This window comes from Ovis aries, chromosome 7, assembly GCF_016772045.2.
Source record: "Ovis aries strain OAR_USU_Benz2616 breed Rambouillet chromosome 7, ARS-UI_Ramb_v3.0, whole genome shotgun sequence".
Taxonomy (NCBI): Eukaryota; Metazoa; Chordata; class Mammalia; order Artiodactyla; family Bovidae; genus Ovis; species Ovis aries.
This window is the reverse complement of record NC_056060.1, coordinates 56,042,092-56,058,434: the sequence shown is the minus strand read 5'-3', so window position 1 is coordinate 56,058,434 and position 16,343 is coordinate 56,042,092. Positions and strand designations below refer to the sequence as shown.

Genomic DNA, 16,343 nt, shown 5'->3' with positions numbered 1-16,343 from the left:
TCCAATTTTATAGATTGGATTCCAATTTTATAGATTCCAATTTTATATTTATTTATACTCTTTTACATTTACACACAGGATATAAGACAACTTAATATTGGTTATTTTTCAGTGGTGAATTACATGTAATTATTTTCCTTTTTAATATTTTTCTTGGTATTTCCTTAAATTTTATAGCAGATATATGTTAACTTTAGTCATTCATTCAACAAATATTTGACTACAATTAAGTTTTGAGTCTTTTCTAAGTGCTATATTTATAGCAGTAAAAAAAAAAAAGACTAATTTAAATCGAGTATAACCTTTAAAAACTGTGTATCACTATACTGTACACCTGTAAGTTATATAACATTGTAAAGTGAAAGTCAAAGTCGCTCAGTCATATCCAACTCTTTGTGACCCCACGGACTGGGGCCCACCAGGCTCCCCTGTCCATGGAGTTCTCCAGGAAAGAATACTGGAGTGTGTAGCTGTTCCCTTCTCCAGGGGATCTTCCCTACCCAGGGATCAAACTCAGGTCTCCCGCATTGCAGGTGGATTTTTTACTGTCTGAGCCACCACATCAACTGTATTTAAAAAAAAAAATTTTTTTTTAAAGAGGAAAAATCTTTGTCCTTCTGGACTTTGTAATCTAGAAGGAAATTCAGACAATAAGTAAGGAAAAAAAATATATATATATTACAGGACAGATAGTAAGGGAAATGGGGGATTAAACAGAGAAGGAATATTGATGCCTAGGAGAAGAAAATATAGAATGGACAGGAAAGGCTTCACTGAGAAGGTAGCATATGAGCAAGAAATATAAACTGAAGAAAAAATGAAAATTGAGCAAAAGACAATAGGTAGGAAAGAAAAAGAACAAATATCAAGGATATAAAAAATATAAATTCTTTTAAGAAGAGAAGATAGCTGTCCCTGGCCCAAACTGGAGCCCAGTGAAGAAATGTTGAGCACTAAGTTGGGTACATGCAGCAGAGACTTAGAAAGAAAGGGATGGAAATCCCAGACCTGAGACTCAGCAGATAATACTTAGTGAAAGAAGGATAAGAAGTCAGTAGAGAAAAAAGAGCTAGAGAAAATGAAGAATAAGAAGGAAACAGAGAAAGAAGAAAAAGAAGGAAAGGGGGAACATACACATGTATGCTTAACTGCTGGGAGAGGGAAAAAAATAATCCTGGGCTGGGTCACTGGCAGCTAGTACTGGAATGAGCAGGGGCCCAGGCAAGCAGATCAAGCAAGAAGTGTTACTGCAACTCAAGTCAGTCCTTCACTGCTAAGCAACTAAGAAAAAGAAAAAACATCTTGAACCCACCCCAGAGCTAAGTCTTTGGATGTCTACTCTTCAAGTATTGGTTTTTGTAAGAGATGAATATAACTTGTAAATCAGTATCGAATATGGCATACGACTTCTATGCAGAGAAAAAGCAAAAGATGGACCCAGTTCTTTGTATTCTGAGTAATATTATGTAAGTTCATAAAAGAGTTTATTCAACATAAAATGCAACTAGCTAATGAACGCTGGTAAATCTTTTGAGAATCTGTATGCAGGTCAGGAACAGCAGTTAGAACTGGACATGGAACAACAGACTGGTTCCAAATAGGAAAAGGAGTAAGTCAAGGCTGTATATTGTCACCTTGCTTATTTAACTTATATGCAGAGTACATCCTGAGAAACGCTGGGCTGGAAGAAGCACAAGCTGGAATAAAGATTGCCAGGAGAAATATCAATAACCTCAGATATGCAGATGACACCACCCTTATGGCAGAAAGTAAAGAGGAACTAAAAGCCTCTTGATGAAAGTGAAAGAGGAGAGTGAAAAAGTTGGCTTAAAGCTCAACATTCAGAAAACTAAGATCATAGTATCCAGTCCCATCACTTCATGGCAAATAGATAGGGAAACAGTGGCTTACTTTATTTTTGGGGGGCTCCAAAATCACTTCAGATGGTGACTGCAGCCATGAAATTAAAAGATGCTTACTACTTGGAAGGAAAGTTATGACCAACCTAGATAGCATATTAAAAATCAGAGACATTAAAAAAAAAAAAATCAGAGACATTACTTTGTCAACAAAGGTCCGTCTAGTCAAAGCTATGGTTTTTCCAGTGGTCATGTATGGATGTGAGAGTTGGACTATATAGAAAGCAGCAAAGAATTGATGCTTTTGAACTGTGGTATTGGAGAAGACTCTTGAGAGTCCCTTGGATGGCAAGGAGATCCAACCAGTCCATCCTAAAGGAAATCAGTCCTGAATATTCATTGGAAGGACTGATGCTGAAGCTGAAGCTCCAATACTTTGGCCACCTGATGTGAAGAACTGACTCATTTGAAAAGACCCTGATGCTGGGAAAGATTGAAGGTGGGAGGAGAAGGGGACGACACAGGATGAGATGGTTGGATGGCATCACTGACTCAGTGGACATGAGTTTGGGTAAATCTGGGAGTTGGTGATGGACAGGGAGGCCTGGCGTGCAAAGAGTCACGTGCAAAGTCAGACACGACTGAACAACTGACTGAAATCTTTTGATAACTCTGAAGTGAATGTGTTTCTAAGAAAAGATCCACCCCAGCCTTCTTTCTCATGCACATTATTTCCATGGTTATGTCCATTAGCAAAAAAGAATTCACAGTTCACTCAGACAGCAATGCACACTCACCACAATATGTATAAATAAGTTTGGAATCAATAAAGCGGACTCTGAGATTATGGAGTACAGCAGGCTCGTGAAGATAACTGAGGGCTGTGAGGTCATTTTCACCCACAAGTATGTCAGGGTTTCTTAAATGAGGCAGTTCCTTGGTCTTTGGATCTAGACGATATTCCAAATCCTGAAAAGGCACAAGATACAGCATCTGGATAAATCATGGCAAAAACCAGATACAGACATGTATTAATACATTTCCTATTGCTGATTTGTTTCTCAGTTACTAAATACATTTTTTCCTGGTACCCCCCGAAACCACAGAAATTGGTGGAAACAGCAAAAATAAGGAGAGTCTGTCTTCACTAGGTGTATTAACTCATAGCAACATTTTTTGCTAATACAGTTTGAAAAGTCAAAGCCTAGAATATTTTTTCTACCTAGTTACTAGGCCAGATCATGTTCTATGGGAAAATAATTCTTTTTTATTCTCTTTACCTGGTATAAGTGACAGACAGGATAAGAGAGTGGTAAGAGCTTGGCTCTAGAGCCAGATCAATGCAGGTTCAAGTCCTGAAACTTATCTACTCCTTGTGTGGTCTTGTGAATATCATTCAAGCTTAATCTTTCATTTGTAAAAAGGGCATAATGGAAATAGCTCACAGGCGTGTGGTAAAAATTAAAGGAGACAATGTTTGGTATGTGGTAAGTACTTGGGAACTCCTGAACCCAGAGAGGCCCAAGAATCCCTTAAAATTAGATGTTAACACTTTGCATCTATGCATGTATGTGTAAGTACATACACATATGTGTATTTCTTTAAAATACTGTCCACAGTTTTTATTAGACTTTTAATGAAGTGCTTGGCCCTCCAAATTAAGAAGTAGTACTCATTTTAAGGAATATGGCTTTAAGGCAAAGTCAAGCACGGAGATTATGTATTAAGGGGAAACAACATACAACACATGAAAGGGAAAAAAACAGCAATATAATCGCAGAGATGGACAAGTTAGTTTTGTAAAAAGCCTTCTGCTAATACTTTTGTTAATACTAAAGAGATATATAGCGGTCAAATGTTCAAATCAGGTTGGAATGAATTCTGCAAAATGAGGAAATTTTTAGTCTGACCCTCAACCTCTCTTTGTCTGTTTATTAGGGTCTAATGTCCTTTTCCAAAGCTGACTAGTCTTTGCATTGGCTCCTGCCATACAAAAAATGGCTGTGTGATCTCAAGCAGACTGCTTAATGTCTCTGAGTCTGGGCTTCCTTATTTGGAAAATAGTTACAATATCACATGCGAATGCACAGGTTTGCTGTGAGAGTTATCATAAGAAAATATAGCCTAAAGTACCTAACGTGCCTCACAGAGTGGATGATCAATGAATATTGAATAAGTTAATTCCTTATTTGGTAGTCAAGGCCCTTCTAATCTGGTCTAATTCTTCCCTGCCTTCTTTCTGAATAATTGCCTTGCCTCTGTTTTGCTCTCCTGAAGTTCATTCTCCACTCCACCACCAGTGAGTCCTTTCTAAAACAGAAAATCTGGCACTCTTCTTCTGTTTAAAAACACTACAATCACTTCCCAGATATACCAGTTGAAGTTTAAGCGTTGCAGCATGAACATGAGGCTCTCTATGATCTGGTTCCCACCCCCCATATTCCTGCCAGTCCTCTCCCGTCAAATTCCAACAACATGAAACTTGTACTGTTCCCCAAATGCACAATACTGTGCATGCCTCCCTGCCCTTGCCGAGGCTCCTCCAGATCCCTGAAACGCACTCCTCCTTGTCTATTCATTCTTTAGACGTTGTCTCTCTGACTCAGCCTTCATCAGTTCCTCAGTCTCCACTCTATTTTTGTTTCTTATTTATATTTTTTATATCATATATCACACTATTCATAAGTATATGTACTTTCTTATTTGACATTAATGTCAGAGAGCATATTTTTTGCCTCTTAACATGATACATAGCAGATACCTTAACACACTAGGCTTGAACTAGAATACATACCTTTCTAAATCTCTGTTCAGTCAACTTGTGATATTCACTATCTTCAAAATATATTCCAAGCCTCACAAAGTCTATCTCCTTTCTCTTTGTTCATCCAAATTCTGTCTAGTCAAAACTCTTCCTTCTCTTGGGAGCCTTCCCTGAAGCACCCCACAGTGATATTTCCCTCTCCTGGAACCCTAAGGTCCTCACTGTCTTTACAGTACAGCACAGTGGTCATGAGCACAGACCATAAAGACAGTCTACTGGCTGAAAGTCCCAACTTCATCCCTTAATGCCTGTGTAACTCTGAGGCAGTACTGAGCCTCAGTACTTCACCCATAAAGTGGTAATAATAACAGGCCCACCTCATAGGATTGTTGTGAGGATTAAGTGAGTTATAGGATATAAAGGACTTGGAATTACACCTGGTACATAGTAAGTGTTCAATACATATTAACTGTCAGGACAGTATTACTCACTTGGCAATTAATCATAAGTTTATCTTTTGACATTTTTAGTATTACAGTATTGAACTACTTTTTATATACTGCATTCTCCTGGCTAGATTATAAACTGTTCAGAGGAAATTAATGTCACACTAAAAGTATGACATGCCCTGTCAAAGGCAGTGGAGAGAATAAAAAGGGTGGAACTAAGTCTATTCTGCAGTGAATGCAGATGGAAAGTATAGAGACACAACTGGTTATAGGTTTTTCTGGCCACTAGCAAAGGGTTTTATAGATAATAGCTTCTAAGTAAATATTTTTCAAATACCTATTTCCAGCAAATATCTTATCTCAAACTAGCTCTTGAAATATTGTTTTCTTAGTTAATATGAATTACTTAAGTGATATCCTAAACAAAATACAGATAAACAAGAATATCTATGGGAGGATTAGATGTAAATCTAAATCAGGTCATAAAAAATTCATAAGCCAAAATAATGGATTTTTTAAAGTATCTGCTATTTTCACTAACCCTTTGGGATAGAAAATTGTTTGCCATTTTTATCAGTTAATTGAAAATATTAGATTAATTCAAAATTTAACTTCCAAGTGAAGTTAAGTATCTCACAGCAAATTTACCCTTTTGAATTTCCTTTACTTTATGCCAATAACAACAAATAAAAGCAGAATTCCTACCTTTCCATCCTCAAGGTGAAGGAGAAGAACTTTATCTCCTGGCTTATAATCTTTGAGCAGCTCTGCTGACTTCCAAACTTCTTCAGGATCAGGTATCCAAACCCTGGCAAACTAGAAGACAAGAAGAAAAGAATATTTAAACCAGCAATTCAATTACTTTATAATGATATTAAAAAATCAAGGATGTATTTATAATTAAACAGTTTATGAACAAAATAAAATGCACCAAATATGAAATTTAGCTTTAAAATTAGCAGATGAAAAGTACTTTAGCCTCAGTAGTACCATCAAGCCCACATTATTAAAAGGCATGCTCTGTATTGTGGTAATAATTTCACAATATGTGCAATTCAAGTCATTATGCCATACACCTTAAATTCATACAGTGCAGTATGTCAATTCTATCTCCATAACACTACGGAAGTGGGGGGAACTATGCTTTGAAGAAAGAGCCTTGATTAAAATCTGACTTTGCCTTATATTAAGAATGCTACCCAAAAATTTAACTTTAGATTAAAATGTATATATAAACCTATTTTTCCACTGAATGCAGACTTTCATAGGTCTAAGAACAAGATTTGGAAGCTCTGGTATGGCGGCTGTGCCAGTTTCGGCAGCACAGCTATTTTTTTCAATCATAAGATTTAAAATTTGAATTTTTTACTGTAGTTTTCATCTTGTGTTCTGCAAACCCTTAGTGATTTCTCAGCATTCGTGGGGGATCATTATGGTATGAGCAGAGGAGCCACGGCTGTTTTACATACTGGACATCTGGAATTTGCTTTGAAGAAAGTTCTGTTGCTAATTTTTAAAAAATGAAAAGGCGCTGCTGTCTATATTTTGTCCTCATTATTTTATAAAGATGAGTGAAAATGGTAAAATGGAATATTCATCCTAGCCTCAATATCATGAAAGAGGTATCAAGAGGAGTTTCTAAAACAGCAAATCTTCAGCCTTAACTACGCCCTCTGGACTTAAGCCAATTTTGAACTTCAGATCAATTTTGATTGGGTCCTCCAACCACCACAATGAAGAGGTGTTTTATGACTGCATGGATTCCCTAGAAAGGAATCTCCCTTTAAAACATATGTACACTAAACCTTGGTGCCCATTTTCAGGAATATATCACATATAAAAATATCACCAACACAAGTCTTTCTCCATTTTCTTCAGAGCTTTTATTACTACCTGAATTTACTTATGTTATTTTCTGTTTACGTATTTACTATTTTTCTTAGTTTGTTAGAATATAAGTTCCATATTTGTCTTGTTCAACACTGTATCAAGTGCTTGTGTATCTGGTACACAGCTGGGCGCTGAGTATTTGTTAAAAGAATGCCAATCCTTAAATTGAATAAAAGTGAGCATAAAAAAAGGAAAAAAAAAAGCACAGAAAAAAACCTCACCCCTTGCTTTATTTATCTCTTACTACCATAGATTCATGCAGATTTTTGGTCTGAACGGTTTGCAGAGAAAAGAGTACCAAGCCGGGTTGCGGGTCCCAATCACAGGACTACCAGATTGGTCTTTTAGCTTTTACTTCAGGTATCTGCAAGATGGGGGATGACAGCAAGACTCATCTAGTTTATCTCCAAGGTTTATACACACAGAAACTCTGTGAAAAGCATAAACCAATATATAAGTATAGGCTTGTTACTTGTTAGATTGTTACTAAATGTTTTTTCCATAAGAAGTGATTATTAACGTTATATGTCAAATATGTTACTACAACTTATTTCATAACTTTTCCCTCAGTTATACAACCCCTTAAACTGAGTAACATCCATACACATTACTAAAATCTTACTCATTCAATAAAGATTTCTGGGAGTCTCAAGAGGGAGGTGGTACATGCATAATCACGGCTGATTTGCCATAACTGTTGTACGGCAGAAACAATCACAAAATTGCAAAGAGTTTTTCCACCAATTAAAAATAAATTAAAAAAATAAACATTTCTGTTTACTAACTGCTTCCACTCTGAAGCCTACTTTAGAAAGCCGGTATTTCTATGACTTTTTCTGAAAGGATATACTAGTTCCAAAAAAAGCCGGTATTTCTATGACTTTTTCTGAAAGGATATACTAGTTCCAAAAAAGATGTCTAAAACATGAGATTCAGAGTCGTGAAATAACCTATTACCTCGACTGGCGATAACATGAAAAGCAAAATGGGTCCAAGTGAGTGTGCAGAGTCATGGCTGGCCTGCTCTGAACACGAGTTTTCAACTAACGCTAGAAAGACGTGCCTTTGTGTTTTGTCCATAGCAAGCTCTAGCTCAGACTTCTATAAGTATCTTGGAAACAGTAATGAGCTGGTACTTTGCCAAAGGTTTGATTTCCAAGAGCCAGATGTTAACAACACTTATAGATAGAAGACAGAGGCTAAGGCCCTTACACTCACCAGAGGCAAGATATTAAAATACCAAACATCACTCTGACAACCAACTTCCCCTTTATTTTATCTCTATCTCTGAGGAAAGTATCCAAGGAGAAATAGGTCAGAAGTCAGTCTATTATTACCACTGTCTCTTTATTATTCTTTTCCATCTTAATCAGTGAGGATCAGTGACTCTGCAGAAACAACTATACAGAACTAGGTCAGTTGGGAAAATATATATACCTTAGATGCTGAAACAGAGAGGAATCTCAACCTGACAATACCCCTTCCTATTGCCTCTATCACCTCCAACCCTACTTTCCACTGTCCCCTTAGGCCCCCAGAGAAAATACACATGGTAGCCCTGATGAAGATGACTAAGCTTGTTCAGCTACATCCAGTGTGGAGACTAAAGGGGAAGAAAAGAAGGCAAGGTCCCAAGATCACACGAGAACCTAAAAGAGAGATGTGTTAGCAACAGTCAGGGAGGAATCAGAAATAGGAGTGGATATACTTACCCACTAAGTCTGCCCAGGTACCTAGTGAAACCGAAGCAGTTAGTGAAAGATAATCCTAGCCAAAGTGAACCAGTCCTGACAGAGTTCCCAGCAAGACAAGACAAGGAAAGGTCCAGTGTCTTGTAACAACTCTGTCACCAGCTGTCTCCATTAGCTAATAGAAGGTGAAGCTTTCCTGCAATGCTCCCCATTCCATTTTTAACTCACACTACTCTATCCCTCATTACCTTGTGAGTCCTTCAAATGCCTCACTTACGATACCTCAGGCCTCCTACACTAGACTGCATGCTCCTTAAGCCGTCTTTGAACCCATCTAGATTGGCTCACCTTCTCAACCACAGTTAGTGGGACATTTGTGTTGATTCTATTTAAGGCAGAGGTAGGGCAAGGGAAGGGGGAAAAGTTAAGAGAATGGCGAAGAGAAGTAGCAAAGGCAAACTTCACAGACCCACCTCAGGATTTTTCCTGAAGCCACAAAGCACAGCTGAGATGGGGTAGGAGTCAGAGACTCAGAGAAGGGACTTGTGGAATAGTAGGCAAAGAAAGAGTGAACACTGATGCAGAAACTGTAGAAGAAGGGAAAACAAGGATTTGGGATACGAGGTACTGTGACTAAAGCCACAAAAACTGTAGGACATGAAGAAAAGAGAAAAAAGCTTAAAACAGAAAACACTGAAATATAAATACACAAAGATTAGTAGCTTGCAAGGAAAATAAAAACCATCTGTCATACAACATAATTTATGACGAGGTACAGCTGACTGAGTCTAATGGGAGAGCCCTGGAAAGGCGGGTTCAGGGGACATGCCTGCACTGGTCCCTGCAGAGAGGGGCACCAAACAGCATGGCTTCTCAGGGGTTACACCCATCCCTGTGTGCTGAAGGAGGCAGCAGTCATCATTCTCATTGTATTCTACCACAATGACAACACTCAAGAGGTCCTTGATTAATGCAGGTGACTCACTGGAAGTTTTGCGAACTTGCATTTTGTCAGTCGAGGAACCCAAAAGTTTGACTACTCAGAATAATAGTTTCTGAGGCCTCAGACACCTTGGGAACAAGACTGACAGTAAATGACTAGTCCCTAAATCCCAAAAATCTGATCCATGTGATGCTCTCCCTTCCCCAAACTCCCATGCATGTTATTTGCTTACAGACAGCACATATGCACATCTTTCATAGTTCCCCTATTAAGTCATAGCAGTTTGGCAACAAGGAATCTACTTGGTTCAACATTAATACCCCATTGAAAACATTCACAAAAATGCATGTTTTATGTGACAATTCAAATAAGCCTATAATAACTAAGTGCTCCTCTAGGCTATGAACTGAAGCAGAAGAGAAATCCTGAATCATCAATACCCTTTGCTCCGATCACTGACATAACACTGATAGCCAAATGGTTACTAAGTAATTCAAATAACCCTAAAGGCATGCTTTTCAGGTAGAAAATTTAGGAACTACTATGTTAAAGCACATGATGGACTTTCCAGAGACTACACACACGTGCACACACACAGTATCTGTTGACATAATAATTCCCATATACACACCTAGGTTCAGGATTAGAACCTTACCTCTCAGTGGAACATATTCTTAAACATTTCATTTTCCCTCCATTTTCAATCATCACTGCCACTGTCTGGTCATGCCAAACTATGGGTTTGCTGTATCGTAAATAAGCCCTTGCTTTCAAACAGCAGACTCCTATTTATCCTTCACATCTGTGTTAAAGTACTGCCTTCTCTAAGAAGAACTTCCTGACTTCCCACCATCATTTGGCACTCTACTCTCAATGTCCCCATTACCTCATGCAATTCTCATCCCACTAAACGATGACTCTGCTTGCCTATCTCCCTCTATAGACTGTTGGTTCCTTGAGAGGAAGAGTGCGCCTCATTCACCTTTGTCTCTTCAGCACTTAACACAGGGCCCATCTAATAATTTCTTAATAAATCTTTATTACATGAATGTTCCTCGCCTTACACATTATACTCTAAGAGGGTAGCTTAAAAGAAGTATCAGAAAGAGGCTCCCAGAATCTTATAAAGGGTCTCTAATTTCTAGAAGTAGAGAAAGATGAAAGTGACTTTGGAGAGCTGAGTTATATAGGAAATTTTGGTTTGAAAGAAGGAAAAACAGCCAGACAGGAACAGAGCAGAGAAGTAATGAAACACCCTTTCCTCCCCCAAACAAACCCCCATCCCTTCCTAATTTATGTAGAGTGGAAGCTATACCTCACTTCCAGAACAGAGAGACCCACTCCCAATTCCACCACTCAGAAGGAAAAGAGGTGATGTGACCACCATTTCCACCAACCATCTCCTACAGCAGCAAAGCGGGAAACGGATGGGAAGAAAGGTAAGCCAAGGTGTTGGAGCAGGGAAAGAGGGTCACACCAAAATGGGGGAAAGAGAAGAGAATGGCTGGGGGTGAAGAAAAGGGGCATTCTGGATGGGGCTGGAAGTGAAGAGCAGAAGTGTCCTGTGCCCCTCTGAGGCTTTTTAACAGATACAAGCATACCTCACTTTACTGCACTCCACTCTGCTTTACTGTACTTTGCAGATGTGGCCTTTTTTACATATTAAGGGTCTGTGGCAACCCTGTGTCAGGCAAGTCTACTGGCACCATTTTTCCGACAAGATTTGCTCACTTCATCTCTGTGTCACATTTTGATAATTCTCACAAAATTTAAAACTTTTTCATTCCTGTTTTATTTGTTATGGTGATCTGTGACCTTTGATATTACTATTGTAATTGTTTTGTGGTGCAGCGAACCACATCCACATAAGATGGTGAGCTTAATTCATAATGCTGTGTGTGTTCTGACTGCTCTAACTACTGGTTATTTCCCTGGCTCTTCCTCTCCTTGGGCCTTCCTATTCTTTAGGACACAACAATATTGATATTAGGCAAATTAATAACTTTATAATGGCCTCTAAATATTCATGTGAAAGGAAGAGTTACAGGTCTCTCACTTTAGGTCAAAAGCTAGAAATGATTAAGCTTAGTGAGGACGGTGCATTGAAGGTTGAGCTAGACCAAAAACACTTACACCAAATAGTCAAGTTGTGAATCCAAATAAAAAGTTCTTAAAGGAAATTAAAAGTGCTACTCCAAAGAACACACAAATCATTGATATGGAAAAAGTTGGAGTGGTCTGGAAGGAAAATCAAACCAGCCACAACATTCCCTTAAGCCAAAGCCAAATCTAGAGCAAGGCTCTAACTCTCTTCAATTACATAAAGGCTGGGAGGTAAGGAGGCTGCAGAAGAATGTGAAGGTTGAAGGAAAGAAGTCATTTCCATAACAGAGAAGTGCAAGGTGAAGCAGCAACTGCTGATGTAGACGCTGCAGCAAGTCATCCAGATGGTCTAGTTAAAATACTGAAGGTGGCTACCCTGAACAACAGATTTTCAGTGTAGACAAAACAGCCTTATTTTGGAAGAAGATGCCCTCTAGGACTCTCATAGCTGGAGAGAAGTTAATGCCTGGTTTCACAGCTTCAAAGGACAGGCTGACTCTCTTGTTAGAGGCCAATGGAGCTGGTAGTTTGAAACTGAAGGCAATGCTCATATACTATACCCCAAATCCTAAGGGCCCTTAAAAATTATGCTAAAACTACTCTGCTTGTGCTGTATAAATGGAACAACAAAGCTTGGATGACAGCACATCTGTTGACAACATGGTTTACTGAATGTTTTAACCCCACTGTTGAGACCAATTGCTCAAAGGAAAAAAGATTCCTTTCAAAACATTACTGTTCATTGACAATGCACCCGACCACTCAAGGGCTCTGATGGAGATATAAAACAAGATTAATGTGGTTTTCATGTCTGTTAACAGAGCATTCATTCTGCAGCTCACAGATCAGGAGTCATTCTGACTTTCAAGTCTTTTCTTTAAGAAATACTTTAAAAAAATTCTTTAGGAAACACTTTTCACTGCTATAGACAGTGATTCCTCTAATGGAACTGGGCAAAGTAATTGAACCATTCTGGAAAGGAGTCACCATTTTGCTGCTGCTGCTGCTGCTAAGTTGCTTTAGTCGTGTCCAACTCTTAGCGACCCCATGGACTGCAGCCCACCAGGCTCCCCCGTCCCTGGGATTCTCCAGGCAAGAACACTGGAGTGGGTTGCCATTTCCTTCTCCAGTGCATGGAAGTGAAAAGCGAAAGTGAAGTCACTCAGTCGTGTCTGACTCTTAGCGACCCCATGGACTGAGGCCCACCATGCTCCCCCGTCCATGGGATTCTCCAGGCAAGAGCACTGGAGTAGGGTGCCATCACCTTCTCTGGTCACCATTCTAGATGCCATTAATCGTGATTCATGGGAAGAGGTCAAATACCAACATTAACAGGAGTTTGGAAGAAGTTGATTCCGACCCTCAAGGATGACTTTGAGGAGTTTAAGATTTTAGTGGAGGAAATAACTGCAGATGTGATAGAAATAGCAAGCATTAGAAGTGGAGCCTAAAGATGTGACTGAATTAGGGCAATCTCACAATAAAACCTAAATGAGGAGTTGCTTCTTGTGGAGGTGCAAAGAAAGTATTTTTTGCAGAGGGAATCTACTCCTGGTGAAGATGGTTGAAATGACAACAAAGGATTTAAACTTGGTTAACAAAGTAGCAGGGTTTGAGAGGATTGACTCCCATTTTGAAAGAATTTCTTGTGGGTAAAGTGCTATCAAACAGTAGTGCATGATACAGAGAAATAGTTTATGAAAGGGCAAGTCAATTAATGCAGCAAATTTCATTGTTGTCTTATTTAATGAAATTGCCATAGCCACATTACCCTGATCAGTAAGCAAAGATCAACGTGGAGGCAAGACCCTCCACCAAAAAAAGATTACAACTTGCTGAAGGCAAAGATGATGATTAGCTTTTGGGTTTTTTTGTTCTTTTTTGTTTTTCTTTTTTTTTGTCACTAAGTTGTGCCTGACTCTTTTGCAACCCCATGGACTGTAGCCCGCCAGGTTCCTCTGTCAATGGGATTCTCCAGGCAAAAATACTGGAGTGGGTTACCCTTTCTTTCTCCAGGGGATGTTCCTGACCCACGGATTGAAAATGCATCTCCTGCATTGGCAGGCTCTTTAACACTGAGCCACCAGGGAAGCAATAAAGTAATTTTAAATTAAGGTATATACATTGTTTTTTTTAGACATAATGCTATGAACACTTAATAGACTACAGTATAGTGTAAACATAACTTGTATTATGCACTGGGAAACCAGAACATTATTGTGACTCATTTTATTGTGATATTCACTTTATTGCAGTGGCCCAGAACCAAACTCACAGCATCTCCAAGGTATGCTTGCATCAAGGCTTAAACCTTAAAAGTGTTAGAGCTTGAATCCAAATCCATGTCTACTCTATAAGCCAAACATTCTTTCCACTCTACCTCTCTTCTCCCTAATTAAAATAGATTTCAGAAAGAAACTCCCCTCCCCCACTCCAAAATTGATCCCCTTTGTGTTGTCATGAAAAGTGCTATTACACTGGTCCATTTCATCAGATGAGACTTAAGGATGTCTCATGTAAGACAATCTGTCAAAGCCACAGTGGTCAGCCAGGCATCCATCCTCAGTATTCCAATTGGTTGTGACCATAGAATGAAGCTCTGCCAAGAAATGAGTTCAGGGAATAATAGCAAAAAAAAAAAAAAAAAAAATCTGCCAAGAGCTGAGATTTTAATAAATGAATGATTCCAGTTCATTTACTTCTATAAATGACAAAATGACAGGGTTAATTTAAGATTTTTAATTTTTTTGTAACTCTTAAAGTTACCCTGCATGTACTGTGAAGTCAGCTTCCAGCAGGCAATGAAATTATTTTAATTTCATGAAGAAAACAAGAACCTTGAAAATTAATGAATATATTTTGTCACCATCAAGTAGCAAAAATTAAATAATCTTCTCTAGAATTCTATATGATATGGTAGAGCTTCAGAATGAATATTTTTAGATACTACAGTTCTTTAATATTCCTGTAAAGATTATTTTAGGAACTAGGTCTCACTTTATAAGCACAGTCTTCAAATCCACATCTAGAAAAAATTACTATTTCTATCGACAATTAGCTACAGGTATTTAAGGATAAATTACAAAATTCTAAATAGGCAAAATAATCAAAGGCAAGACAGAATCAAAAACAAAGAAAGGAATCCTATTGATCATCTTCACTGTAAGGCTTTTTGTTCAATTAAGATAAAGAAAATTCCTAATTCATATCCTTTACTTAATTCTTGCAATATGCTTTATAATTATTATAATTAAAGAAGTTTCTCATTCAACAAACAGCTTGAGAAAGGTTAAGTAACTGACCCCAAAGTCACTTAGCTAATAAATGACAGAGGCAGAATTCAAACCCAGGACAATCTCTGACTTCAAAACTGCTCAGGATGTACAATGAAGGACAGAAACTCAATGAATCACTTTCCCCTGATTGTGATCAAGGTCGCCCAATTAAGCAAAACAAATCACACTTTCCTACCACTTTCAACACTTGCTCCCAATATAGAAAGAGGTATAAAAACAGTCATGCTAATTGTGTACCTTTGTATATAGATGTCTTCCTTCCACACAGAACATCTACCAGTCTGATAAATGATTTGGTGCTGAAAGAAGTCATGGGTAATTTTTAAATCTGAAATTAAAATGTCTCAACATGGTAAATTTTTTTCTTCCAGGTTTTTTTGAGATGTAGTTGACATGCTGCTGCTATTGCTGCTAAGTCACTTCAGTCGTGTCTGACTCTGTGTGACCCCATAGACAGCAGTCAGCCAGGCTTCCCCGTCCCTGGGATTCTCCAGGCAAGAACACTGAGTGGGTTGCCATTTCCTTCTCCAATGCATGAAAGTGAAAAGTGAAAGTGAAGTCACTCAGTCGTGTCTGACCCTCAGTGACCCCATTGACTGCAGCCCTCCAGGCTCCTCCGTCCATGGGATTTTCCAGGCAAGAGTACTGGAGTGGGGTGCCATTGCCTTCTCTGAGTTGACATGCAGCACTGTATAAGTTTAAGGTGCACATCATCATGATTTGGCTTATATATACTATGAAATGATTACCACATCTCAAGTTTAGTGAATACCCATCATCTCATATAGATACAAAATTAAAGAAAAAATTTTAATATATTTTTCCTTGTGATGAGAACCCTTAGGATTTATACTCTTAACAACTTTCATTTATAACACACAGTGGTGTTAATTATATTATTTTTTATGTTATTAACATGATTATGTTAATCATGCTGTGCGTTACATCCCTAGTATTTATTTACCTTATAACTGGAAGTTTGTACCCTCACCCAATTCCTGATTTCCCAACCTCCCACCTCTGGTAACTACAAATCTGATCTCTTTTTCCATGAGTCTGTATATTTTTAAAGTATAATTGACCTACAATACTAAGACAGCTCCTGGTGCACAACACAATGACTCAATATGTCTATAAATTGAAAATGATCGCGAAATTTTGAAGAAATCTGACAAAACAGACATTATATGGGATAACATAGATACATAGTTCCCTCTTGTTTATAACAGCTCACTTTTGTTTGCCCCCAGCTTTGGGGATGCACACTTCTGGCAGAGATCAATGGTCCGGAGCTACCTTGGTGTATTGCAGGTCCTTCATGATCTGGCCTGTGACAACGTCTTCGGTC

At 38.4% G+C, this 16,343-nt stretch overlaps 1 protein-coding gene across 4 annotated transcripts in view; it reads right to left on the bottom strand.

Moving 5' to 3' along the window:
• The window catches only part of MYO5A (myosin VA), a 197,176-nt gene that overhangs the window by 124,287 nt on the left and 56,546 nt on the right, over positions 1–16,343 (bottom strand). For all 4 annotated transcript variants that reach the window (XM_015097035.4, XM_015097038.4, XM_015097039.4 and 1 more), the window contains exons 2-3: positions 5,778–5,888; positions 2,657–2,828 (exon numbers count right to left, since the gene is read on the bottom strand). In XM_015097035.4, the coding sequence (XP_014952521.1) occupies positions 2,657–2,828; positions 5,778–5,888 (283 nt within the window). The remainder of the gene's footprint in view (positions 1–2,656; positions 2,829–5,777; positions 5,889–16,343) is intronic.